Source organism: Nansenia antarctica (genome assembly GCF_963989245.1).
Source record: "Nansenia antarctica genome assembly, chromosome: 20".
NCBI classification, from domain to species: Eukaryota; Metazoa; Chordata; class Actinopteri; order Argentiniformes; family Microstomatidae; genus Nansenia; species Nansenia antarctica.
Window position 1 is genome coordinate 4,016,986 of NC_137693.1, and position 25,445 is coordinate 4,042,430.

Below are 25,445 nucleotides of genomic sequence, written 5' to 3' on the forward strand. Positions count from 1 at the left end.
TTGGTTTGTGTTCGTCGAGTGTGCAAAAGCACTTTTGAGTTGGTTCAGGCCAGAGAGTGACATGCTAAAGACAGCACAGCAATTCAGAATGATGACGACTGCCATCGATTCGGGGAGAGAGAGGGGGGGGCATTTCCACGACAGCCACCATGTATTTACCTTCACCGCCCATCATCACCCTATCAAAGAGTTGGCTAGCAAGGGACAGGAAGTTTGGTTCTTTGCAGCATAAAGGAAAATCAAGATAGCATTCATTTGTTATTTCATCATGTTTTCCGTGCTTTGAGTTGCATTCATGTACGAAAGGCGCTATATAAATAAAGTTTCACTTCACTTCACAAGACACAACACACACCTCATAGGAAGCAGTGGTTATGACAGTACCGTAGAGCGCTTTGTGACGACTCTCACTAACCAACACATACCTTACCCTGACCCCTTTGGCCTGATGCCAATCCAACGCATTCATAAAGCAACTGGAAGTGTTCGAACAAGTTGTCAGGGCAGCTCACTATTTAGCATGCGTCGCCTCTACATACAGGCACATAAATAAATAGGCCTACATTTTACAACACCGACAAACTGAATACATAGGCTACATTCCTCACCGTGTCTCGGTAACACCACACACACACACACACACACACACACACACACACACGCACGCACGCACGCACGCACGCACACACACAAAGCTCCGTTCTAATCCCAAAGCTGATTAGGAGCCAGAGCTTTTACCCTCACTGCCCAAGGTCTTATCGAAGAATTATCTAGTAAGTGCCAGGATGTATGGTTCTACACAGCATAAGGGACATCAGACAGCATTAACACACACCTTACCTGATCACTTTGAACCTAATACCCATCCAACGCATTCAGAAACCACCACATTTACCACTGTAAGTGTTCTAAACGAGTCATGCGTCGTCAGGGACACCTCAGTATTGAGCCTGGCTAATAATAGGTCTATATTCTACGACTCTATTCTATTCATCCACAACATCAAACTAAATCCAGAGGCGACATCCTCGTTATGTCTCAGCAACGACACACACAAGCTACAACATTCTCTGTTCTGTCGCTGAGGTCAGAACGTAGCTTGTGTGTGTCATTACTGAGACATCATGAGGATGTAAAGGGACTTCCTGGTTGGTCGTCACCGTGGGCATCTATGACAGATCTGAACCAATGAACAGGGCGTTGCGTTCATCGAGTGTGCAAACGCACTGTTGGTAGGTTCGGGCCAGGGAGAGACGGACAGCTAGACACCACACCAACTCAATAGGGCTTCACGACTACCATCCACGTCTATATGGGGTGGAGGGAGGGGGGGGGGGGGCGTTATTACAACAACAGATGTTACCTTCGCTTCCCCTCCTATCCTGGATGGGGTTGGGGCATGGGCTGGGGCCGGGGCTGGGGCACAGGCTGGGGCTGGGGCTGGGGCTGGGGCTGGGGCTGGCGCACGGGCTGGGTCTGGGGCTGGGGCACGGGCTGGGAGAGTCTCCGCAGTCTTGGAACGAGGGGAAGGCAACACGACGTTGGATGATGATGAGTAGCATGACCGACCCATGGGGGGGTCAGGCAAACAACACTGGGCTAACGTCCGACAACGAGCCAAGACTCTCTGAGGAGGTCAAACATTGCCCTTTCTAGACCCGTGATCGTCAGAGCGGAGAAGCCAAGTCAAGTGAAAATGAACGGCCGTTTGGCGGTGAACACAAAACCATCAGCGCCATCACAACCACAACGACAACCACAATCACAACTACCAACACAACACCACCACCAACAACAACAATAACTACAACAACAACAACAACAACTACCACAACATCTGCATGAATGTGTCAGAAAGAGCGACAGAATGGAGGATTAGCTCAAGCCGACAAAGTCGACCTCAACGCAGGACGGAGGTAACCACGTCAACGACCAGCAAACAGCTAGAATTAAACCAGACTACAGGAAGCGACGATATGATACGGTAGCAAATAGACACGACAGGCACAGACACATCTGCTACCAAACCAACTTTACCTCCCACGTCTTTCCTAGCGGGTAGGGGGCTTCTACCTCCTTCACGTAGGAGAGGAAGGAGCGAGAGCAACGTGTCAACATGAGGTGGGTAGAACATCACTTGATTTAAGACAAAAAACTGAGGACATGTAGTGTTACCTGAGGCTGAGGGGGGTGGGGGGCGCTGAGGGGGTGCGGGTCTGGCCGGAGGGGCGTTGGGGCGCGGGGGAGGCGCGCGTTTGGGTTCCATGCCCTGGGGGGGACCGCCGGGCTGGAAGTCCACTGGAGACCCTGGAGAGAGAGAGAAGGGAGAGAAGGCAAGACAAATAAAATCACCTTCGCTTCACTTTCCCAGGCCCCGGGCCTGAGTCTGCGCGGGGGTCGACTACTCCGACGTGTCCTTGAGCAAATCTGTCCAATTGTATTTACATAGTCCTCGAAGTGTATACGAACGCATTTGACACAATGTTTTACAGCGACACATCCATCACTCATAATCCACGGCTATAAACAGCACGTCCAGGTTACACAGGGGACCTAGCAGACATGGCCTGGCTAAGGTAAAGACAAACCGTCATCACACATAAGGCAGAGAGAAACATCCCACTTCACGAGCACGACTCTCAGGACACTATCACCACAAGTCGCTGAAAACAATCTAGCTACTGTTAGACACTCTAGAGTTTTACCTGCACTCTCCCTCCTGCATGCTGACGGGCTTAGACCTCCTTCCACCCAACAGAACAAAATAAACAATTCACATTTCAACGGGCTGGGAATCAAAGCGTAGGGCGAAGCGTTGCTGATTTTAAACGGAAGGTTAAGGTGTGAGTGTAAGGTTGTGTGTCGTGTGTGATTTGGGAGCGTGTATGCATATGTGTGTGTGTGTGTGTGTGTGTGTGTGAGGATTACCTTGCGGTGGTCCGGCGGTGCGTGGGGGTCCTCGGCTGGGCCGGGTGGGGGGTGCGGGGTCACCGAGGGTGGGGGAGGAGCAGGGGCTGCCCCGGGGGGAGGGCAGGGGGGAGGAGCCAGAGCCGCAGCCCGCTCCAGGCTGCAGGTGTTGAGGGAGGATGTCCTCCACCTCCTCGTCCACGTCGCCTGGCACAGAGAGACACACACACACACACACACACACACACAGGCATTCAGTGACAAAAAAACAAAAGTCCACCAACCAGAAATTCGATGACTTAAAGCCACCTGCTGAAGGCGAACCCTCACCACCCTCCTGTCTCGTCATAGGAGCTAGGAGCTGGTTAGAGCTTGTGAAGCTAACCCCACACATTCAGTAACATCCTGCACAATCTCACAGTCTCTATCCCCCATCTCCCCTCCTCTACTCTAGAAGGTACTCTCGACCTCCCCTCCTCTACTCATCTAATTCTTTCGTGGCATGGACCCCCCCCCAGGGGGTAAGACCCTGCGACATACCAGCGTCATGTCCAGGGGGTGTACTAACTTGTACATTAAGCCGCCTTACGCTACGGAAACAGGAGATAGGCTCCTGCCTATGGGCCGTTAGGCTCGAGAACCATCGGTTCTCAAGGCTACTTACAGTGTTTCCTCCAGGAATTTTTCCATGCGCGCGCTCAAAACAACAACCGAATTTCAAACTAGAGGGAGGATGGCAAAAAAAAAAAAAAGCTACAAAAATCTTCCCAGATCCTCATTTGCACGACCAGCTGTCGCTGTAGGACACGTTCGATTGCAAAATTCATTTATCCTTTATGTTCCCAGTTGAGGGCGTGTAGCTGTCGTTAGTTGGCCTGCTTTATTTAGTTATGCGTACGTTTGAGTTAGTCATCTCTAGGATTGTTGTTTGATATTAGCCTATACTTTCTCTTATCTGCATTTTGAGCAACTGTACAAGACCCAACAACACAACTCTGATACAGGACTAATGTTACCTAGCTGCTATAGCTAACCCTGCTACAAGACCCAACAACACAACTCTGATACAGGACTAATGTTACCTAGCTGCTATAGCTAACCCTGCTACAAGACCCAACAACACAACTCTGATACAGGACTAATGTTACCTAGCTGCTATAGACCCATTTGTACTAAACAACTACAACGTTGTATTGGACACATTTTTTCCGAACTAATCCACAGACAGCAGTCTTATTAACGGGCCCCTGTGGTGCCAGGTGTGGAGGCGACCCAGCACAGTGGGGATATACACTATCAAGCCAAGCTCTACTGTCAATATTTGCGTGTGTGTGTTTTACTTTGAACGCAATTTCAATTGCAATGTCCCAAGTATTACCTACATCTCCTCTGTGGAAAACTCTAATCCCGACGCAGCAGTTATTGTGCTCGGCGATTTTAATCACACCAACAGAACTTCCCAATTACAAACAACAGGTGTCATGCCCCAGCAGAGGAGCTACTAGACCACTGCTACGTTACTATCAACGAGGCTTACCGTTCGTTCCCGAGGGCACCGCTGGGAAGGTCCGACCATGCCATGCTGCTCCTCGTCCCGAAATATATAGAGAAACTTAAATCCTGCAATACGACACCCAGCCATGCAGTTTCGTATCGCTCATAGCCACTGCTAGCTTCAGCAATGTTTGAAGTGTCTGGGACATCTTTTTTCTTGAAAAATCCATCCATCTGTCGCTGTTATTTAACGTGATATCTTATTTGTGCACCTAGCTAGCTAGATCAGCTTTTTGTATCTTTTAGATGGTACTACCGGTGACTTTTAGCCCGTTATTTGCGAGGAGAAAACACAGGCGGCCGAGCATTTCGGAAGCTGAGCGGGGATGGTTGAGTCTGCACGGTTCTCATGCCGGTTCACATTTAGACCAATCAGGAGTAGCCCTAATGTCATTAATCTGATTTTGGATCAGCGGTTAGAGAGAGATGGGCGTGGATTTAGGTGCACTTTTAGTCAACATCCATTATAGCGCTGATCTAGGATCAGATATATTTTAATCAGCTAAAATGTAAATATTTTTGTATTTTATTTTTTGTAAAAAAAAAATTTTTTGGTGTGTGTACTGAATCAATTCGTGGCGGAGGAAATTCATTCGTGGCGGCCCGCCACCAATAAATGCATATAGAGGAAACACTGTACTTACTTATGTGGTCTTGACTACCTGTCCACTTTCTCACCTGGTTCTTGCGCTCTCTCTCTCTGGTGCACCATCCTGCTCTCTCTCCTTCTCTCCCTCCCTATCCTCCTCTCTCCCTCTTTTGCTGTCAACCAAAAGGCAAACATAACAACCAGAGTATTTATAATCTAATAAGAGGTATAAATTGATCCATATCAATTCATAACATAATTATAATTGAATATTGGATTGCTGTGGGCAATGCAGTCAGATAATGTCATTTTGACTTTACTCTCTCACCTGAAAAAAAAGCGTATGTCCAACTATAAAAACAGACATTTCCAATGCTTCAATCCACTGTCCATGTACTGTAAATACGCCATAATGATATTACCATGAAGCCCAATTCTAGCAGAATAAGAAAGATAGTATATCTACTTTAAGTAAAATAATAAAGTGCCTCCAGTTAGCTCTTTAGCTGGCATGTGTGCTAGTGACTAGCTCATCTAATCACCTCTGAGCTAGCTAGTTAGCTTGCTAGTTCTTTGACACTATTTTACATACCATGGAACTATAATCAGACACTTTCTAGTCACAATAATAACGACCAATTTGAACCAACTTGCTCTGTTAGAACACTCAGCAATTATATTTGATAACGTTTCAACTTGCTTACTTTCATCAGCAGACATCTCACCCTGCAAAAACTCTCTCGCGTCGCGCGCACACTCACGCACGATCTTGTACGCGAGTGTGTCCAGCGCGAAGCGAAGTGTGGAGAGATAGGTTTGGCTATGCGAGACTACTGGCGGACTAAAGTTACCAACGAGCCCATGGGCTTGCCACTCGCCAGATTCGGGTTGGGTGCGTTTAAAAAAGCGGATATTTTAGCCTGCTTGTCTATGTTTGACGCTTGTCTACGTCCGTAATAATTCCTCTTTCTTGGGGGGGCGGCGGGTTCCGTTGGGGGGGCGGCCCCCCCAAGGCAATGGTAGGGGAAACACTGTAGATGGTAGTGTGTCTCTAGTCTACCCCCTTCCTTCTCCCTCCTCACCCTCCACCCTCTCCCCTCCTCATCCTCCACCCTCCTCACCCTCCCCCCTCTCCCCTCCTCACCCTCTCCCCTCCTCACCCTCCCCCCCCTCACCCTCCCCCCTCTCCCCTCCTCATCCTCCACCCTCTCCCCTCCTCACCCTCCCCCTTCTCCCCTCCACCCTCCTCACCCTCTACCCTCCTCACCCTCCACCCTCTCCCCTCCTCACCCTCACCCTTCTCCCCTCCTCATCCTCCACCCTCCTCACCCTCTACCCTCTACCCTCCTCACCCTCCTCACCCTCTACCCTCCTCTCCCTCTACCCTCCTCTCCCTCTACCCTCCTCACCCTCCACCCACTCCCCTCCTCACCCTCTACCCTCTCTACCCTCCACCCTCCTCACCCTCCTCACCCTCTACCCTCCTCTCCCTCTACCCTCCTCACCCTCCACCCACTCCCCTCCTCACCCTCTACCCTCTCTACCCTCCACCCTCTCCCCTCCCCCCTCCTCACCCTCCATGTCGTAGTCGTCCTCCCCCAGGTCGGCGTCCTCGGCCAGCAGGGTGGAGCTGGCGGAGGTGGGGATGCTGCCGCAGATCCTCTCCACGCTCATCTCCTCCTCCAGGCTCTTGATCCAGCCGGGGCTCTTCAGACGGATGTCTATCAACTTCCCCAGGACCTACACACACACACACACACACGCACACAGATAGACACAGATACAGACATACAGACACACACACACACACACACACACACGTGAGTGGAGATCAGGAGTATTGTAGCCGTAGCGCTGCTAAGTGAGTATTGGCGTGACCGTGTGGCGCCACGTTGCGTCTCCTCACCGTGGAGGAGCTGAGCGACAGAGCAGCCAGGGCAGAGTACCCTTCCAGGAACGTCACCCACATCTTCTCCTCCACAAACCTGCACACCACACAGACACAGCACAGACCGCTGATGAGTCACATGATCGCAGCAAAACATAGGCTTCGAAAACGTACCACGACATCATACCGTCCATTTAGCTGGTGGTGGGTTCACTTTAGAGAGAGTTCTGAGGGATATTTCCTTAATAGAGAGACATGGGGTCTAATATTTACATTTTACATTTAAACCATTTTGCAGAGGCTTTTATCCAAAGCGACTCACAATTAGAGATTACAGGGACAGTCGCCCTGGAGTAACTTAGGGCTAAGTGACTTATTCAAGGACACACTGGTGGTGGTTCGAGATAGGATTTGAACTCATGACCTTCTGATCAGGAGTCCAACTCACTATCCACTAGACCACTGCTACCACCCCTAATAGCCCAAGTTGGTGGTTGCAGACGATATTGTTCATTTGAAAGACATTATGGGGACACACAAAGAGGGAATATAAAAAATAAAAAAAACTTCGGTGTCGTGTCTTAGGTCACCTGATGAGAATGACTTCCCCGAAGACGGTGAACTTGTCCAGCAGCTCGTCGATGAGGGCGTCGTCAAAGTAGTCGTCGGGGCCGGAGGTGCAGAGGGACACCAGCACCGTGCCGTCGGGGGGACCCTGCAGGGCGATCACCTCCTTGTACACCTGGTGCCGGTCCTCCGGGTCCACCTCCAACACGTCGATGTCCATGATGGCCATCACCGGCCTGGGGGGGAGGGGGAGAGGGAGGGATGGAGGGAGGGGGGGGACGAGAGAAAATATGGACGTCAACGGAACAGATTTGATCTGAGTCAACGTAACGGGGGGGGGGGGGGGGGGGGGGTGTACAGAGAGAAGGCTGGGTTTGGTGCTAGCTCGGCGAAAAAAATAAACACAACAACAACAAAAAAAAACACCTGTTACCAAGAAATAGGTCAACACGAACAAGATCTCTCTCTCTCTCTCCCTCAACCGTTGTTGTGTGCTGTATGCGTGTGTGAGGTGAGTGAGGGGGCGTGTGTGTGTGTGTGTGTGTGTGTGTGTGTGTGTGCGTGTGTGAGGTGAGTGACACCATGCTGTTCTCAGCTGAGAGAAAGAAACCCGCTCCACCTCCCACGTCTCGTTGCCGGCGGCGACGCTGTACCATATTGTTAATAGAGAAACAGCTCTTAATCTGGCGGTTTAATAGATAATGGGGCAGTCATTCGATGCAGTGGATTGAAAAGCACACCGTGAGCATTTTCCAAATCCTGAAGGTTACCGTGTCAGCGATATTACCGCACAGACCTACCCTGGGTGTGTCGAGGTGTGTGCGTGTGTGTGTGTGTGTGTGTGTGTGTGTTACCTGTGATCAGAGGTCTTCAGCTCGGCCCTGCCGTAGTACTTGAGTGTCCCGGGGGTCCAGGGGTACTGTTGGGGCTCCCCGTCACTGTCGGCGACGGCCCCCACCACGTTCATCTCCTCCGCTGGACACACACAGACACACACACACACACACACACACACACACCCATACAAATCAGTATCAATAAAACTCTCCTTCCATGCGTCGTTGCATGTAGAAGTTATCATACGATTCTAATGTGATGTTTTTATTGCTGCACTCAAACGGCACCCTAATAATAATAATAACTTGGATTTGTATAGCGCCTTTCATAAAACCCAAGGACGCTTAAACCCTGGGAGCAGCATGCAGAAAACAACCCGCTGAGAGTATTCACCTGTCCTTCACCTGTACTCACACTCACACACACACACACACACGCACACGCACACGCACACACACACACACACACACGCACACACACACACACACACACACACACACACACACACACCCCCCCCCCACACACACACACACACACACACACACACACACACACGCCCCCTCCCTCACCGGTTTTGTCAAAGTTCCACTTCCTCCTCTTCCACAGCACGCGGTCGGTCCACGCGGGCGTGCGACACTTCTCGCTGGTGTCGTAGTCCTCTGAGAACAGGTCGTACTTGTAGGTGGGGGCGAAGTCCAGACTGCCCTCGATGAAGTTCCTGAAGATCTGAGGACAGCAGAGAGGACAGGAGGTGAGACAGGGTTCCTACACGTTTCAACACATCACATTAATGGGAGGGATGTTATCGCCATTACTAAAGAAAAAAAAAAAGTCAGGACAGACACTTCTTTTGTTTTGTGTTGTCATTGTGAGTTTTTCATGTGTACTGTTTTGAAATAAATAACTGATTACCCCCCCAAATTAAAAACAAATCAAATTTAAGACCTTTTTAAGACCTCTTTGATTATAATTTTTGACCCAAAATGTTGGACCCATTACCCACCATATTATTGCTTTTTGTCATCCTCGAGGTGATGAAATTAGGGATTTCACTGCCATACAGACAAAAAAGGAAGCGAATTGGCATTTTTGGGGTTCCAGCTTGATTAATTTCCGCGTAAATAGATGTGGTCGGACTGATTTCCTTGCAGGATCTCATTTTTAAAACCTAGCACCTCATTTTTAGACTGAATAACTGACATTTGGGAGCTTTTTAGACCTTATAAATTGGATTGCTGGATTGTAGACTTTAAGGCTTTTTAAGACCAGCGCGGGAACCCTGGTAGGAGAAAAGGGGATGGGGATATCGGCAATGAACCAGATATCAACTAACCCTATTCAATGGTCCAGTGTTTTTTGTCCAGCTACATTTGAGCCTCAAAGTAGCGCTCAATGGCCATAATAAATCGGTAGCGATCGAGGAAAGAGATAGCACGGTAAAGAACGCTCAGTGAAGAGAGTTGTTTTAGTCCGAACAAAGCACTTCCTAATGTCTGGTGTCGAGGTCGAGCATTGGCCTTAACATACCATAATATGCTTTGGTTGTTTACAAGGATAGGGACATAGTTGCCACTATTAGAAAACATAGCATATTTACATTTTTCAAATGTTCTGTGTGGACAAAACGCAAAAGCAACATGCAGGTATTGTGTATGGGTTCTGAAGGGTATTGTGTATGGGTTCTGGAGGGTATTGTGTAGGGTTCTGAAGGGTATTGTGTATGGGTTCTGGGGGGTATTGTGTCGGGCCTCATCAGTTCGCCAGTTGGTCCCAGGGGTGGTGAGAGGGCATGAATGTTGGAGTATGGGAGTATGAAAGAATGAGGTGTGTGTGTGTGTCTGTGTGTGGCCTTACCAGTCCAGCGTTCTTCTGGTCCACCAGCTGGTCCCCGGCGGTCAGGGCGTCCCAGTTCTCCTGTCTGATCAGCTCCTTCACCTCCTCGTTGGGCAGGCTGATCCGGTAGTTGAAGTCGCCGCACCAGAACACGTAGTCATGAGAGTACAGCAGACGACCCTGGGGAGAGGACCGGGTCAGGGGTTACACACACGTACACAGACGCACGCACGCATGCACACAGACAGACAGACAGAAAGACAGACAGACAGACAGACACTCGCACTCGCACTCGCACACACCCACCCACACCCACACCCACACCCACACCCACTTTATTACCATGGGGAAGCTGAGTTTGCGCGTGATCTCGTTGTAGTCGTCGTTCCTCTCTTTGACCTGTGATTGGCCGGCAGCGAAGTGGGAGCAGATGAAGCAGATGCTGGTGGTGTGGAACAGCAGGCGGATGGCCACGCCTCCTTTATTACCCGTGGCTCCGCCCATCCCGGTCTTGACCGTATCCACGGCAACGTCCCTGCCGGACACACAATCGTTTATTTTCAGACACCATGACTAATAGCCTTTCTGTGCAAACAGGCAAAAGACATATGGCACAAAGCAGGGGAGGCAGGTGGAGGTAGAAATCGGAGGACGGGCTCATTGTCATGGATGGAATAGAACGAAACAACAATTATAATGAGCGATGTCTGCTGATGTCTACCTCCGCCGCCCTCCCCCGCCGGGGAGAGGAGGGTCTGTCCTACCTGATGAACGGTGCGTGCTGGGGGCGGATGAAGACGTACAGGCACACTCCCACCAGCTGCTCCGAGGCCAGCAGGACGTACTTGTGATCACGAGAGAGATGCTTCTGCAGCTCTGCGGCCCACAACTTCTGATTGGTGGTGCTGAAGGGAGGCGAGGAGAGAATAAATACAACGTGAGACAGACAGACAGACAAGCTGGCAGACAGAGAGACAGAGAGACAGTCAGAGAGAGAGAGAGAGAGAGAGAGAGAGAGAGAGAGAAAGCCCATGGTCACTCTCGATATCTTTCTCTCTACTCCTCTTTCATCGAACAAAAGAGCAACCGATATACAGGAACACAGGAATGCACAACTGGAACAAGTATCATCAGGTAAATCACACACACACATGACTTTATTATGGCCCAGAGGTGAAATACTTCTCCTGTTATTGCACAAGAGGTGTGCCAACAACACTGCTCCAGTAACTAGCCAGATGGCACAACTGGCTCTGTCCCGCACCTGGCACTGACGATGTTGCCCGCGTTCAGCTCTACCATCTCCTCGAACCCGATGGCAAAGATATCCACGGGGTTGGCTTTACTGTCTGCGGGAGAGACAGAGATAGAATGTCTCAAAAAAGAAAAAGATAAGATGATTCACCTTTGTTGAGTGTTGTTGAGCGCACTGCACTTGGCACTTTACACCCTGCACTAAGTACTTGGTACTGTATTGTTGTTTGTTTGTATTGTGGACTATGTTTGTTTGTGTGTGATACTACAGAGGCTGATACATATGACAATAAACTTGAACTTCAACTTGAATGACACCTCCTCACCCTGAAATTCGGGAAGTCCCGCCTTCTTCGGGGCGTCCAACAGCCAATCGTTGAGGGTCTGGTTGCGGAAGGCGATGCTGCGGAACTGTTTCCCCCCGTTGACGTTCCACGTGCCCGTGGCCACCCGGATCTGCTTGGGCCGCGTGTATTTATGGTGGTTCTGACACATGCCCAGCAGCACTCTGGGAGAGGCTGGGGGAGGCGGGGGGTGAGGGAGGGAGAGAGTAAGAGAAAGAGAAAACTACAGGGAGTGGATCCAAGTGGAATCCATAAAGAAGTGAATCGGTCGATGGTTCGAGGTACTTGTTCAAAGAGACGATCGACAAACGTCTCTCTCGGTATGGTTTATTTCACAGTCCCGTTCGTCCACTTTGACAGACTATGGCGGTTTGATAGAAGTGCGCTCGAGCACTCTGAAGCGCACTCGAGTAACACATACTAGCCACGTACTGGAGTTCAGAGTAGCGTTCGATTAAATGACTCCTCTCAAGACAAATACGAAGCAGAAACCGGACTGTCAAATAAAGGCATCACAAACACCTCACGTAGGTAATGAATCGACGGACACAGTGAACTGATACATAATGAACTAGTGCAACACAAACACAAGGGGATAACCGAGTGATACAGTAACACACAACTGTTCTAATGAGAGGGGGGCGCACAAAAAAGGAAACACGGTAACACAGGGGGGGTCACTACGGTAACAAAATGGATGACAACAGAGTACAGACACATCCGTTTGAGGGGTCTGTGTCAGTTACTGTACCTGATTGTAAGATAGGCTCAGTGACTAAGAGTGTGAGCGTAGAGGAGAGAAGGAGAGAGAGGGGAGGGAGGGGGGGAGGGAGGGAGGGAGGGAGGGATGGGTTAAACCAGTGGTTAAACAGATAACAGCTTTAGAGAAGTCTGTTAGTGGTAATCTCTAACTGGGAGAGCTGTTACAGGCAGATTACACCACTCGCTTAGACACGGAAGGCGAAATAACCTTCTCTATCCGCTCTATCTGCAGAGGACAAGTCCTGTAGAGCCGCCCTACAAGCCCAGCCTAGACTCGTTATGCCACAATCCTCTGCAAGTCATATAGGTTAGATAAGTAGTGTCCATAACCATGTGATAAAAAATGGGAATATCCTATAAAAAACTGACATCCGAATTATTCAAGTCAAACTGAAATACAGTATGGGATTGACCCCGTTCATTCAAAAAAGCTTTACCCATAAACACCATTAAACATTTTTTTTTTTACAATCCTATAACCCTTTAAAACATAGAAACAATGTAAAAAATGATCACATCGAGCTACATTAATATCACTTTGCTTCTATGTTCTTCTGGGAGAGGAGAAGTTACTATAGAAACGTGCAGCGTTCTGTGGCATTACCGTAAAGACTGGAGGTGGTGAGCAGCGCTCGGGCCTTGTCTGCCAGGTCACTGTTGAGGGTGGAGCCCAGCCTGAGGATATCTATGGCCTCCTGCTTGGAGCTGTCGAAGAAGTTGTTCTGGATGGTCCTGGTCACCGAGCGAGCGCCGTCCTTCAGCTTTCCCCCCTGAGGAGAAGTAGGGGAGAACCAAGGATTTTAATCCCCACATTCACACTCAGAGAAACCACCAGCACCAAACCTTCTTCAGCTTAGAGAAGTAGCTGGATATTCTAGAAGAGTATACGGGTCTATTTAATTGAGAGGATAGTGATGCAAGTATTCCCATTTATTTAGAAGAATCATGACACTGGGACAAGTAATATGACATCTGTGCTTCATATACGGTATATATTCACACACCAATTCACGCATTCACTTGTTTGGTTTTATTCATTTTTCATAAAATCAGAATGGTATTCCTAGTCCCAGCAGGAAATGATTCATTGAATCAGGGATATAAAACAGGAAATTACGTGACTTAGCTGTCATCATCAAATATGCTATAAAAGCGATTAGTCGTCATTATTATAGCAAAAAAACTAAATAATATTTTTTTTACCAGTTGGTATTTGTGGGGTCAAATGTCTTGACATCATTTTAAAAACGTGACGTAATCGCTTTCATAGCGTATCAAATTATTGCAGGCCTGTGGAGAAATATTCTATTTGCCTGCCGGTTCAGCCCTGTTCAGGACAGGCACAGTTGAGACTCCTCAAGCGGAACATTCCAGTGAAACGGTCGGGAAAGAGCTCCAGGGTTAACAGTATCTCTAGCTAGCATCCATGAACACACACGCACACGCACACGCTATATACCAACACCAACGGGGGAAAAGACAACACCGGGAAATGACGTTCAGCACAGACATGACGGCGACTCACTCGCCAACTTACCGAACCGGTAGAGAGAGGTCCAAAGGACAGCCGGAGAAAACAGCACACACACGAGAGTTACGAGAAAGAAGCACACACACTTCTTCACACAGAGAGAGGCAATAGCTTAGGCAGTTCCTAAACAGTGTTGCCAGACTGGGCTACTTTTTTGTTGGATTGGGTGGTTTTTAGACTGTGGTTGGGCTGGAAATTGTCAATCCCATCTGGCAACCCTGTTCCTAAACAACCCCCTTCCCATTCTTTTCAGCTTGTAATGAAACTACAATCGTAAAAAAAAGTCCCACAACTCAATCTAACATTATCCAATGACGAGTTGTGCGTGGACCTTGTACGAAACCCCCTTACATGTAGAGAATGTGTGCGTAGGTATGTAATATAATATAACAACATATTATATGCCATTTAGCTGACACTTTTATCCAAAGCAAAATTGCAGTGAGAGCAACAGAGCATACATTTTTAGTATACATGGTCCCAACGGGAATCAAACCCACAATCTAAGCTTTGTTAGCGCCATGCTCTACCAACTGAGCCACAGAGGACCACTCTGTGTGTGTGTGTGTGTGTGTGTGTGTGTGTGTGTGTTGGTGTCTACCTTGGCCTTGCCGTCGAGGGCCCCGGTGCCTGCGTAGATCTTGCTGACAGAGTCTCCGTTGACGGACCACATGGACCTGAAGACCTCCTGGAACCTGGCCACCAGCTGGGGCTTCTCTGTCAGACCCATGTCCTCCAACTGCTTAGGCAGCATCTGAGGAGGAGAGGGCACAGGGGAGAGAGGTGTGGGGGTGAGGAGGGGGGTCAGGGACAGGGGACTCCTGTATAGCTTGCCGCCATTGGTGTGCGAATGTGTGTGTGAATGGGTGAATGAGAGGCCGTTGTAAAGCGCTTTGGAAAAGTCAGTCCATTTGACCATTTAAGCTCAACTCGTCTAGTCTATGATAGTATGGCAGACAGTATGGTTTGTGAAGTTTAAACACACATTTGTCACAGAGCACTGTATATATATATATACAAATAAGTACTGATGGATGCAGATACAGTGGACACCAGATTGTAGACCTGACTTCTTTCTCACCTCCAGCGCCAAGTAGGACTGGACACTGTTGGTTCTGTCCAGGCAGTCCAGACAGTTGGACCGGACCGTCCCGCTCTGAGACCTGGCAGACCAGAGGAGAGGGGTTGAGAATCAGAGAGCGCTGAACACCCTGAGACAGGCTGAACACCATGAGACAGGCTGAACACCATGAGACAGGGTGGGCATCGTCGGTGTGGGAAAGTAGCTTCAAGCTAACTATTTTTCTAGCGATTCATAGAAGCGCAAACCTTTTGTTGTGTTGTGTTTTCTCTCCCCCACCCCTCTCTCCCTCTCTCTCCCCCCCCCAACCCCTCCCTCTGCCCCTCCCTTCCTCTCCCCCCTCTCCCTCCCTCTCTCTCCGTCCCTCTCCCCTTCTCTCCCTCCCTCCCTCTCTCCCCCCCCCCCCTCCCTCCCCCCCTGCCCCCCCCTCTCTCTCTCCCTCCCTCCCTCCCCGCCCCTCCCTCCCTCCCTCCCTCCCTGCCCCCCTCCCTCTCTCACCTGGTGATGCCAGTCTCCCCAGAGTATGAGAAGAAGCCACAGTCTTCCATGAACTTGTTCACGGTGGGTTTCAGGACGCTGTGGAGCTTCTCTGCCTTGCCTCCCTTCACCATCTGGTGGTAGTCAAAGTTCACCATCCTCACCGCTGCCGCGTGCTCCGAGGCCTTCAGGTGGCTCTGGCAGGGACAGACAGACAGACAGACAGACAGGGACACACAACCGTCATGAACTTGAACTGAATGACACAATAGTTAAATCTAATTGTATCTATTTCATTTTAGCCTATTATTATTATTATTATTATTATTATTATTATTATCTCCTCGGGGATCAATAAAGTATCTATCTATCCATCTACCTATCTATCTATCTATGTATCTACCTATCTATCTATCTATCTATGTATCTACCTATCTATCTATGTATCTATGTATCTACCTATCTATCTATCTATCTATGTATCTACCTATCTATCTATGTATCTATGTATCTATGTATCTATCTATCTATCTATGTATCTACCTATCTATCTATGTATCTATGTATCTACCTATCTATCTATCTATGTATCTACCTATCTATCTATGTATCTACCTATCTATCAATGTATCTACCTATCTATCTATGTATCTACCTATCAATCAATCTATCTATCTATCTATGTATCTATCTATCTATGTATCTATCTATCTATGTATCTACCTATCTATATATGTATCTATAATGCCGTGCTATTGCAACGTTTAAGAACGTTCACGTGCGACACGTGACCAGTGAATATCTAGTGACCCAAATAAGAACTCCACTTTGCTGGATGTCTAAGTTAAGGAGTTCATTCTACAGTGTGTAGTAGAAGCAGTACAGGGGAGGCTGTCGGAGGTAGAAACATGGGAGGACAGGGCATTACAATAAGCCCTGTCCTCCGACTTCTCCTCCCCTGAAGAAGTAGTAGGGTTAGTCAGAACGACTACTACTACTACTACTAGAAGTAGTCGAGTAGTGTTATAGCAGGGTGTATTAGCTTTGATGCACACATCCCTGGCACACCCTGCAGAACGTCATGTCTAGGGTTAGGGGGTTAGTTAGCAGCAGTTGTGGCAGGGTTTAGGATGACACACACACACACACACACACACACACACACACACACACTCACCTGGAAGGCTTTGCTGAGCATGTGCTCTCCCTCCTTCTGGCCCAGGAGGTTGATGATCACCTGTTTCCCGTACAGCCTCCGCAGGGCGCTGAAGTGCCTGGGGAAGCACACGGCGTCACACGGGTCAGACACAACACACACAGCGTCACACGGGTCAGACACAACACACACACCGTCATCGTCACTGGACGGACGGGCAGCTGAGGTGCAGCAAAAGGAAGTGAGTGAGTGAGTCTCTCTCTCTCTTCTCTCTCTCCTCTATCTTCTCTATCTTCTCTCTCTTCTCTCTCTCTCTCCTCTATCTTCTCTATCTTCTCTATCTTCTCTCTCTTCTCTTTCTCTCTCTCTCTCTCCTCTATCTTCTCTCTCTCTCAAAATCAGCTAGATGTTGTTGCACAAACACTATAAACTGTCCTTCCCAAAGCAGACAGAGGCATTGGACATTTCAGACAAGACTGGACATCTCTCATGTCCTGTCCTGTCCTGTCCTGTCCTGTCCTCTCCTCTCCCAGGGAGTCTCACACAGCGACCGAGCTCCTGACACACGTTAGTGTGAGCTCATACTGGGAGGGAGGGTGTGGCTCCTCACTCTGAGCTTTTTACAGAGGGAACAACAACAATGCACCATTTCATTCTCTCAGTTCCTGTTTCTTTTCCTGTCCACTGCTTTTTAGGGAGGTTGGTGGAGAGGGGGGGGGTTGAACTGAATTCACTCATGATCATACACGAACATCATGTTTCCGTTTGATCTAGACAGGAAGAGTGAGGGTTTTCTTAGTGGGGAGGTCACTCTAGGTCACTATTATTCCCACACCTTTTTCCCATCATGACCCAGAAGCCTCTCTGCCTCTCTGTACCAGGCCTGTCAGTACTAGTATCAACAGGAAGAGGAGAGGGGAAAAACTCTTTAGGCTAGTGATGTGCCGCTAATGTCCTAATGTCTCTCACTGGTAAACAACAGACACTCGTGAACACACACTGATGAATAGTAGGTTCTTATCCAATAAGCTTCCCTGGGGGGGAGTGAGTGAGGGCTAGATGAGAAAGGATTCTCTAGGGCTCTGGGGGACTGAGGCCATTGGCAGACAGGGTTTCCCTGTGTCTCCTCTCCTCTCCTCTCAGGTGGTGGTTGCACTGTTGGAGGGCTGCCAATGCAGCTGTAGTCTGGGTGCAGCGCACGTACGTGCGCGTTTTAATTACCTCTCGAACGCCGGCGCGTTGGCCTCGAAGCCTCGGGAGAGCTTGACGCGGTGGGAGCCAACCTTGACAGACGCAGAGAAGACAGAGAGAGAGAGAGAGAGAGGGAAGACATAGCAGTCCTTTAATAACCAGCAGGACCCCCACCGCACCACACACACACAGCCAGAGGACGTCGTATGCACGCACACATTTCATGGCTATTGGAACTAGCAGTGGAGGGGCGGGGGGGGTGGAGGTCGGGGGGTAGGGGAGCAAACTCTATGGATGCTAGATAGCAAGATTGGCATCGTGTGAAAAAATGGAGAACAAAAATGGACAGTTAGCGTCAGCCCCACACCAACCCCCCCCCCCCTTCCCCCGCCCTCCTCACTATAGATAATAGAGTATCACAGCACACCCTGATCGATAGACATCACCCAGAGAGTTCATACGACACTGCCACCAGAACTAGATGAGATCACACCGATCTTTTCCGTTCATTTTGGATTCAGGCCTGCAGCTTCACGACTACTCCTTGACCAGTTCCCCACCCATAGATAGATATAGACAGACAGACAGACAAATATACTATAGATAGATAGATATAGACAGAGAGAGACAAATAGATAGATAGATAGATAGATAGATAGATAGATAGAGACAGACAGACAGACAAAGAAATATATAGATAGACAGACAGACAGACAGACTGTGTGCTTCAAATCATTCGATTGCAGCGCCACATTCCATAGCAGTCAGATCTCGAGCCCTCCACTGGCTCACTGTCTAGAACTGCAGCTCATAGTTGCGATTTCTAGAGAGCACAACAATCACCGTTCTTGGATATAAATAATTATTCCGTTTATCGTAATAGTGGGGTGAGGTGTGACTTATCAAAGGCATGGGGGGGGTGGGGGTGGAGGGGTGCAGGATCTTGTTTTGTTATGGTGTCTCCCTCTCTCGCTGTGCCAAATCTCCTTTCTTGTCTCGCCCTCTCTCCCTCTCTCTCTCTCCAAACTCACCCACTTTCTCTTTCTAAATTCCACTCCCTAAATAGACTCACGCGCACACGCGCACACACACACCACACACACACACACACACACACACACACACACACACACACACACAGACTAAGTGTTAATCATCACCCCCTGCACTGCTTGTCTATCGGTCTCTCTGCAGCCACCACAGGTCTCAGCTTGTCCCCTGTCCCCACAGAGCCTTCTGACATCATTAATGAATGTAGCTTTCCTACCCCCCCCCCCCCCCCCCCGCCTTCTCCCCCCACCCCCCTTTGTTCCCTCTCCGTAGCCAGATGGTCAGTCAGTAAGCCCCTCTCTCTCCAGCACACCTTAGTTGGTGTCCTCCTCCAACGTAAGCCTCGTCACCACCGTATCCCTCCTCCCTCCGCCTCTCCCTCACCCAGGTGGTCAACCAGCATCACTGCAGGACACTTTTCCTGCTGTGCTGTCTCTCCCTCCCTCCATCCCTCACTCACTCTCCATCCCTCCCTCACTCTCTCCATTCTTACCCCCCCCACCCAGCTTTCTGCCCCATCCCTCCCTCCTTACCCCTAGCTGAAGTAGCTCCATGCCCCTCCGGCCCCCCCATCTCTCTCCATTCCTCTCTCTCTCTCTCTGTCTCTCTAGAGCAGGCCTCGTGGGTGGGTGTCGACCCACGCTGCCGCTGTGGAGTCACCTCTACCTCTCCCTCTCCCCTGAGCGCAGGGCTGTGTTCTGCATATTTAATAGCCTCTCTGTGACCGCATCGGAGAGGGCTCAGGTTACACACACCGCCAAACCGCGGGCCCCGCTCCAACCTCAGGATGGGGCCTCTGCAGGACCCAACACCACTACGGACCGGATGACGGCTAGCATCACTACCGTGGAAATCAGACGGAACCAGACGGATTCACCAACCGTCGTTACGTTAGTCTGATTTATCATCCTATAGGCTAACATTCCTCTAGTGGCGGGGGGAAACACTGAGAATAGAATTGTACTTTCGAGATAAAAATATTTTAATGAAAAGACCATCCCAAAGTAATTAGAATGTATGTGTGCATTCCTCCTCAGCCCTTTAATCTCCACTTCATATAAGTGTTTTGTCACAGGGGAGGCCAGTCTGGGCTTAAAAAAAGCACTAAAAACACCACTAGGCCTATAACATTATAGCCTAGTTAAACACCACTAAAACGTACAGGCCTATACAGCTAAATTGGCCCCTGACAACATGGGAAGATTGCTCTCTTGTGTATGTCGTTGAATACAGAAACAAGTCTACCGCTAACACAAAATGAAGAGTACGGTAAGCTAAAAAAAAATAAGGAGGAGATTCATTTCAGGAGGAGATGAGACCAAAAGGAAAAACAACTGTAGAGTGGAAAGCAACAACGACAGCATTGTCTAAGTCAAAACCCACCAGCCGCTTCCCCCCCGGCAACAACCAAGAAACATGGTCCAAAAGACACCATTTCCCCCCCCTAATGTGTTTGTGGATCTGAGGGGACTGGGTTGGTTAGAGGCACCAAGCAAGGGGAACTCTGATCTGCACAAACCAAAGGGGGGAAGAGGCTAGGGTGTTGTCTGTGGACAAGGCACAAAAACCAAAACAAAACCAAAAAAAAGGGCCTGGAGGCTTGAAGGATTCAGTTGCATTAAAAACGGAAACAAACAAAAAAAGACCTTTAGCGAATGACGAACACAGCGTTGCAGTTTGCCCAATACCAATCTGTTGTGCAGGTCTGTGCAATGTCAGGACAGAGGAGGGGGAAGGTATGTGGAGAATCTTGTGGGGGGGGTTGGGGGTCAAATAGGACTCTCTGCTAGTTTGACATTTTGAGTGTGTGCTGAATCAAATCGTTAGCCTCATCGCATAATTGCCTTCAAGTCATATTTTGGCCAAATTGAGAGATCTGCCTAACTCTACTCTCCTAACACTGCTGATTCACTGGGCATTATTGCCTTATAAGCGCATCAGCCTATCAGAATGCTTGTTACATTCCAAAATCACTATCTGCCCAAATCATCTATCTCTTTGACAGGCATTTTTTACACTACCGGTACATACAAAGATGGCTCGGCTGACCACAAGTGAAGCATGACTCAGGCGATTATGCTATGAGGCTAACGAAATGAAAGCGGACGGGTGAAAACAACTCCATAGGTACCAGGTAAAGAGGGAGAGTTAGATAATGACAGACATCCACTGTGGAACCTCCGGTCGACAGATTGGGGGAACCGGTGACTTTGCTAATAACCTCTGACATTGCACAGAGCGCCCCCTGCAGTATGAGAATGCCATCACCAGTCTGCCTAGCAGAGTAGAAACAAACGTGGGATAATACCAGATGTGGGTTCTCATCCACTCCATTACGGTGACGATTCTCATTCAGGTGCAACAACATGCCCTGAAGTGACTTTTTCTGAACACACACACACACACAGTGACACACACACACACACACGGACAGATTGGGTTAGGAGGAGACACAGGAGACTTGAGTGAGTGCCCTCTGACTTTAGCATAGCCACATAAGTCGAGAGAATAGTGAGTATTCTTATTCAATAATTAAAATCACACACATAAAAAGGTAAAAGGACCACATTTAAAACATATAAACCACCACACCTGCGTTCTACAGGGGGTATGGGTCAGGAATTTCTCCGTACCTGGATTCCTGGCTGTTCCCAGAACAAAGGGATGGATCCCCGGATTTGGATGAAGGAGGAGACTTTGTCGTCCAGGAAAATGACCTATAGAGAGAGAAGAACGGTGTGTTACTTCAACATAATGTGTTTATTACTTTAGGATCCTGTTCAAGCACAGACAAGCTATGAATACATTGGGTGACACACAAAACAGCAGGTAACTGTAAAGTGCCAGACCGAAATGATGAGTCAAGTAATCTAAGAGGCGTGTGTGTGTGTGTGTGTGTGTGTGTGTGTGTATGTGTGTGTGTGTGTGTGTGTGTGTGTGTGTATCTGTATGTGTGTATGTGTGTGTGTGTGTGTGCGTGCGTGCGTATGTGTGTGTTTGTGTGTGTGTGTCCGACCTTCTGAGACAGGAAGCTGTGGGAATAAGAAATCAGTCAGAGAGAAATCACTGTGACAACCAGAGTGAGTCACGGCACGGCGGCGGCGGGGGGGCACTTTACCCCCACAGCACCAACGCCACAACTCCAGGAGGCAGGCTAGCACTTGTAGGTCACACTACAAAGAGCTGACAATTACAATCCTTTTTTTTACGCATTAAAAAAAGGATCACCTGTTAGAACGCCTGACTCACCTGTTCTGTCTCGACAAAGTTGGCCACCTGTCCGTCGTCGTTGGCCCCGCGGACGTTGAAGCGGGTGCCGGCTCTCTCCGAGCTGAGGCGGGAGATGACGCAGGCCTTGGCCTGTTTGTGTCCCGCGTAGATGGTCCGGACCTCCACCCCCCCGCACATCAGCCTCAGCAGCCAGTCGTCACAGTTCACGCCGTAGTGCTTCAGGTGCAGGTGCAGGGACTGGTTCCTGGTTGAAGGAAGAAACAAACATAACGTACATTTTAATAATAATAACAATAATAATAATACATTAGACTTATATAGCGCTTTTCTAGACACTCAAAGGCACTTTACAAACTGAAAAGATTGAGTAGTAAAAATGTTAAATGCTTTATTTATGTCCACATAAATGTACAATATCTAAAAGGACATAAATACTATCAGTGCATTTTGACATTATGAAAACAGTCAGTTACAAGCTGAGCTGAGCCAACAACCAGTTATGCCTACACATCTTGTTTGAGGGCAACTCTGATTGTTGAAACCAGACACGTTGTCCAAACTAGTTGGCACAATATCATACCACACACACAGACACATTGACACAGACACACACACACACACACACACACACACACACACACACAAGCCAGCACATAAGACTCACAATAGATGACCCACAATGCATACGTCAACAGCAGCACTGAGGACAGTGTATGACACACACACACACATCGTTCCTACAATCACTTCGATATTCGGACTTTGATAAAAATAAAAATAAACATCACTCTAGACTACGTTTCCCCCACCAGAAGAAGCGGTTGTCTGTGGTGTCCTCTTTGATCCTGCGGTGAGCGTTCAGACTCAGGTCCATGCTGGCCCCCGAGGACGACCAGGCGAAATAGAAGTTCCCGGAGTTCAGGACCTTCCGCACGTCCGAGATCTTGTCCTCGTCGCCCGGGTCGTTCTTCAGAGACACGAAGTCGGTGGACGTGACCCGGAACACCTCCGACTCCTGCAGCTTCCCCACAGAGCTGCACCCCGTCACCACCACCAGGCTGTGGAGCATGGAGTCACCTGCCAGGGAGAAGAGAGAGAGAGAGAGAGAGAGGGAGGAGAGAGAAGGAGAGAACGTGGGCCAGAAGAACAGGAAGAGGCAGAGGGAGGAAGGAGAAGCGTATGCAAGGAGATGGACGGGAAGAGGGATGGAAGGAGCGATGGGGAGAATAAGAGGGGGATGATGCAACGTGGCGTATAGGATAAGGGAGACAGCGAAGGAGACAAGGTGGAGAAGGACAAAGAGAGGGAGATGGAGGAAAGAGGAGGAGGAGGAGGAGGAGGGGTGGAGATGGGAAAAGACGGTAGAGGGAGAGAGGAGGAAAAGTGGGTTAAAACAACATGACTGAAGGCGTCGTCGGACAACAAAGGGTTAACTGTCCTGCTTTTCTTCAGTCAACATGTTGATCTAGCTACATGTATCTCCCAGACAATCTACAAGACCCAAAGCTGTAATCTGTTTACAGAGCTTTTATCCACGCTGTGAAAACAAGACTCCCCAAGGTCACACAGAGGGCAGGAGAAAGCAGCTTTCCAGAAGGGGCTATTCCGTACCCCCCTCGGACAGCGTACAGTGAACGGACGTCTCCTGTGAGTCGGGCCAACTCACCCAGGTTCAGGCGGAGGACTCCCAGGATCCCGTAGGCGTCCAGCATCTTGGTGTATGTGTTTTTAATGGCGTCCTTCTCCGCCGCCGCTGTGGGTTAGAAACGAATGATTTTCCTGAACGAACACAACAGTCCATCATGCCATGTCTAATCCTACTGCATGCTGTAATGGACGTTTGTAGGCTAGACAGTTTGTCATCACTGCCACACAGTTCTCCTACACAGTTTCAGCACTGCAGTAGACCTGATCCATATTGATGGTTATTGAGTCTCTTGTACATCTTATAGGCTAATCTGCATCTTCGGATCAAGCACTTGTAATCAATCAATCAATCAATCAATCAATCAATCAATCAATCAATCAATGAGTGTGTCTTACATAGAACGGCAACTGCCCCCGATTCAAACATGAGGCATTCATCTCTGTTCCTGGTTTCTACTATGACACTGTAGGGGGGCGGGTCCAGCTTATGGTAGACGCGATATCCTTTGCTGAAGGCCATTGCAGATCCAAGACGAGATAAACTAAGATACACCTGGATATGAAAACATGATGACAGGAAGGTGTTAGGTCAGGTAACAGCTCTGATCCAAAACCCTACAAATCTAAATACATGACGCTGTCTTCAAGACACAAGATAATTTATCTCAAAGGCTGATCATATTAAATACAAAACACATGATGCTCTGCATTCTTCAGGATACAGGATAATTGAGCCCAAAGACTGATGATATTGATGGTCATTGTTGTGTTTACTCTCTACTACATTAAATGCAAATGGGTCACAGTTTGTGTATACATCTGATATAATAACCGGAGGACAAAAGGGGACACAAAGTTGTTATCATGGCATGGCAATATTGTTGCCGGCTTAATATAGTGATCAAAATTCTACCAAACTCTCTTGATTGACAGGGTGAAGAATCTGAATAAATATTTATATATATAATAATAATAATTATTATTATTATTTTATTTTTTACAAAATAGCTATTCAACTTTCTAGAGTAGATCTGACTCTGAAGCTTCAAACATACACAGCTTTTATTAACACACCTAATAATAACACAATTATGTAGAGAACTTGTCAGAGGAGAGGCTCAGGCTCCACCAGTGCATCATGCGTACATCACAACGACACCCAGGCCGAGAGACCTGCCAGCGAGCAAGGGACTGTCACAACCCGTCAGTCACGACCTAATACGCTGTGTCAAGCCTAAGCAAGCCCACTAGTATACCACTACTGTGTGTCCAGATGACAGGTCCATTCAGATCGGTTACATACAGGCACTGACAGTGACAGTGTAACATGAACACGGTGACAAGCCAAGGAGGAGCCCCGTTTCAAATGATGGCTGGCTGTCACGAACCAGTAGTAGCTACAATCACAATCCACCTAGCCAATAAGACTTGTCACGAAACATGATTACACTTGGCTTGACAGGATCCTGAGACTGAGAGATGGATGGCTGATCACGACGTTGAATGATACTTGTGTGTTTTGTCGTTAGCTGTGCGCAATATGTGT

The 25,445-nt window shown here is 48.7% G+C and overlaps 1 protein-coding gene across 1 annotated transcript in view; it reads right to left on the reverse strand.

Moving 5' to 3' along the window:
* Positions 1 to 24,419, reverse strand: part of synj1 (synaptojanin 1) — a gene marked incomplete at both ends in the record, with an annotated part of 29,871 nt that extends 5,452 nt beyond the window's left edge. The window contains 24 exons of the mRNA XM_080549982.1: positions 2,176 to 2,307; positions 2,929 to 3,114; positions 6,625 to 6,790; positions 6,957 to 7,035; positions 7,529 to 7,741; positions 8,360 to 8,480; positions 8,912 to 9,068; positions 10,197 to 10,355; positions 10,518 to 10,710; positions 10,940 to 11,080; positions 11,440 to 11,524; positions 11,756 to 11,947; positions 12,525 to 12,548; positions 13,140 to 13,305; positions 14,668 to 14,820; positions 15,148 to 15,229; positions 15,646 to 15,821; positions 16,802 to 16,898; positions 18,002 to 18,063; positions 21,655 to 21,738; positions 22,271 to 22,496; positions 23,062 to 23,329; positions 23,919 to 24,005; positions 24,296 to 24,419. Coding sequence (XP_080406108.1) covers positions 2,176 to 2,307; positions 2,929 to 3,114; positions 6,625 to 6,790; positions 6,957 to 7,035; positions 7,529 to 7,741; positions 8,360 to 8,480; positions 8,912 to 9,068; positions 10,197 to 10,355; positions 10,518 to 10,710; positions 10,940 to 11,080; positions 11,440 to 11,524; positions 11,756 to 11,947; positions 12,525 to 12,548; positions 13,140 to 13,305; positions 14,668 to 14,820; positions 15,148 to 15,229; positions 15,646 to 15,821; positions 16,802 to 16,898; positions 18,002 to 18,063; positions 21,655 to 21,738; positions 22,271 to 22,496; positions 23,062 to 23,329; positions 23,919 to 24,005; positions 24,296 to 24,419 — 3,373 coding nt within the window. The remainder of the gene's footprint in view (positions 1 to 2,175; positions 2,308 to 2,928; positions 3,115 to 6,624; positions 6,791 to 6,956; positions 7,036 to 7,528; positions 7,742 to 8,359; positions 8,481 to 8,911; positions 9,069 to 10,196; positions 10,356 to 10,517; positions 10,711 to 10,939; positions 11,081 to 11,439; positions 11,525 to 11,755; positions 11,948 to 12,524; positions 12,549 to 13,139; positions 13,306 to 14,667; positions 14,821 to 15,147; positions 15,230 to 15,645; positions 15,822 to 16,801; positions 16,899 to 18,001; positions 18,064 to 21,654; positions 21,739 to 22,270; positions 22,497 to 23,061; positions 23,330 to 23,918; positions 24,006 to 24,295) is intronic.
* Positions 24,420 to 25,445: the final 1,026 nt, after the last annotated feature.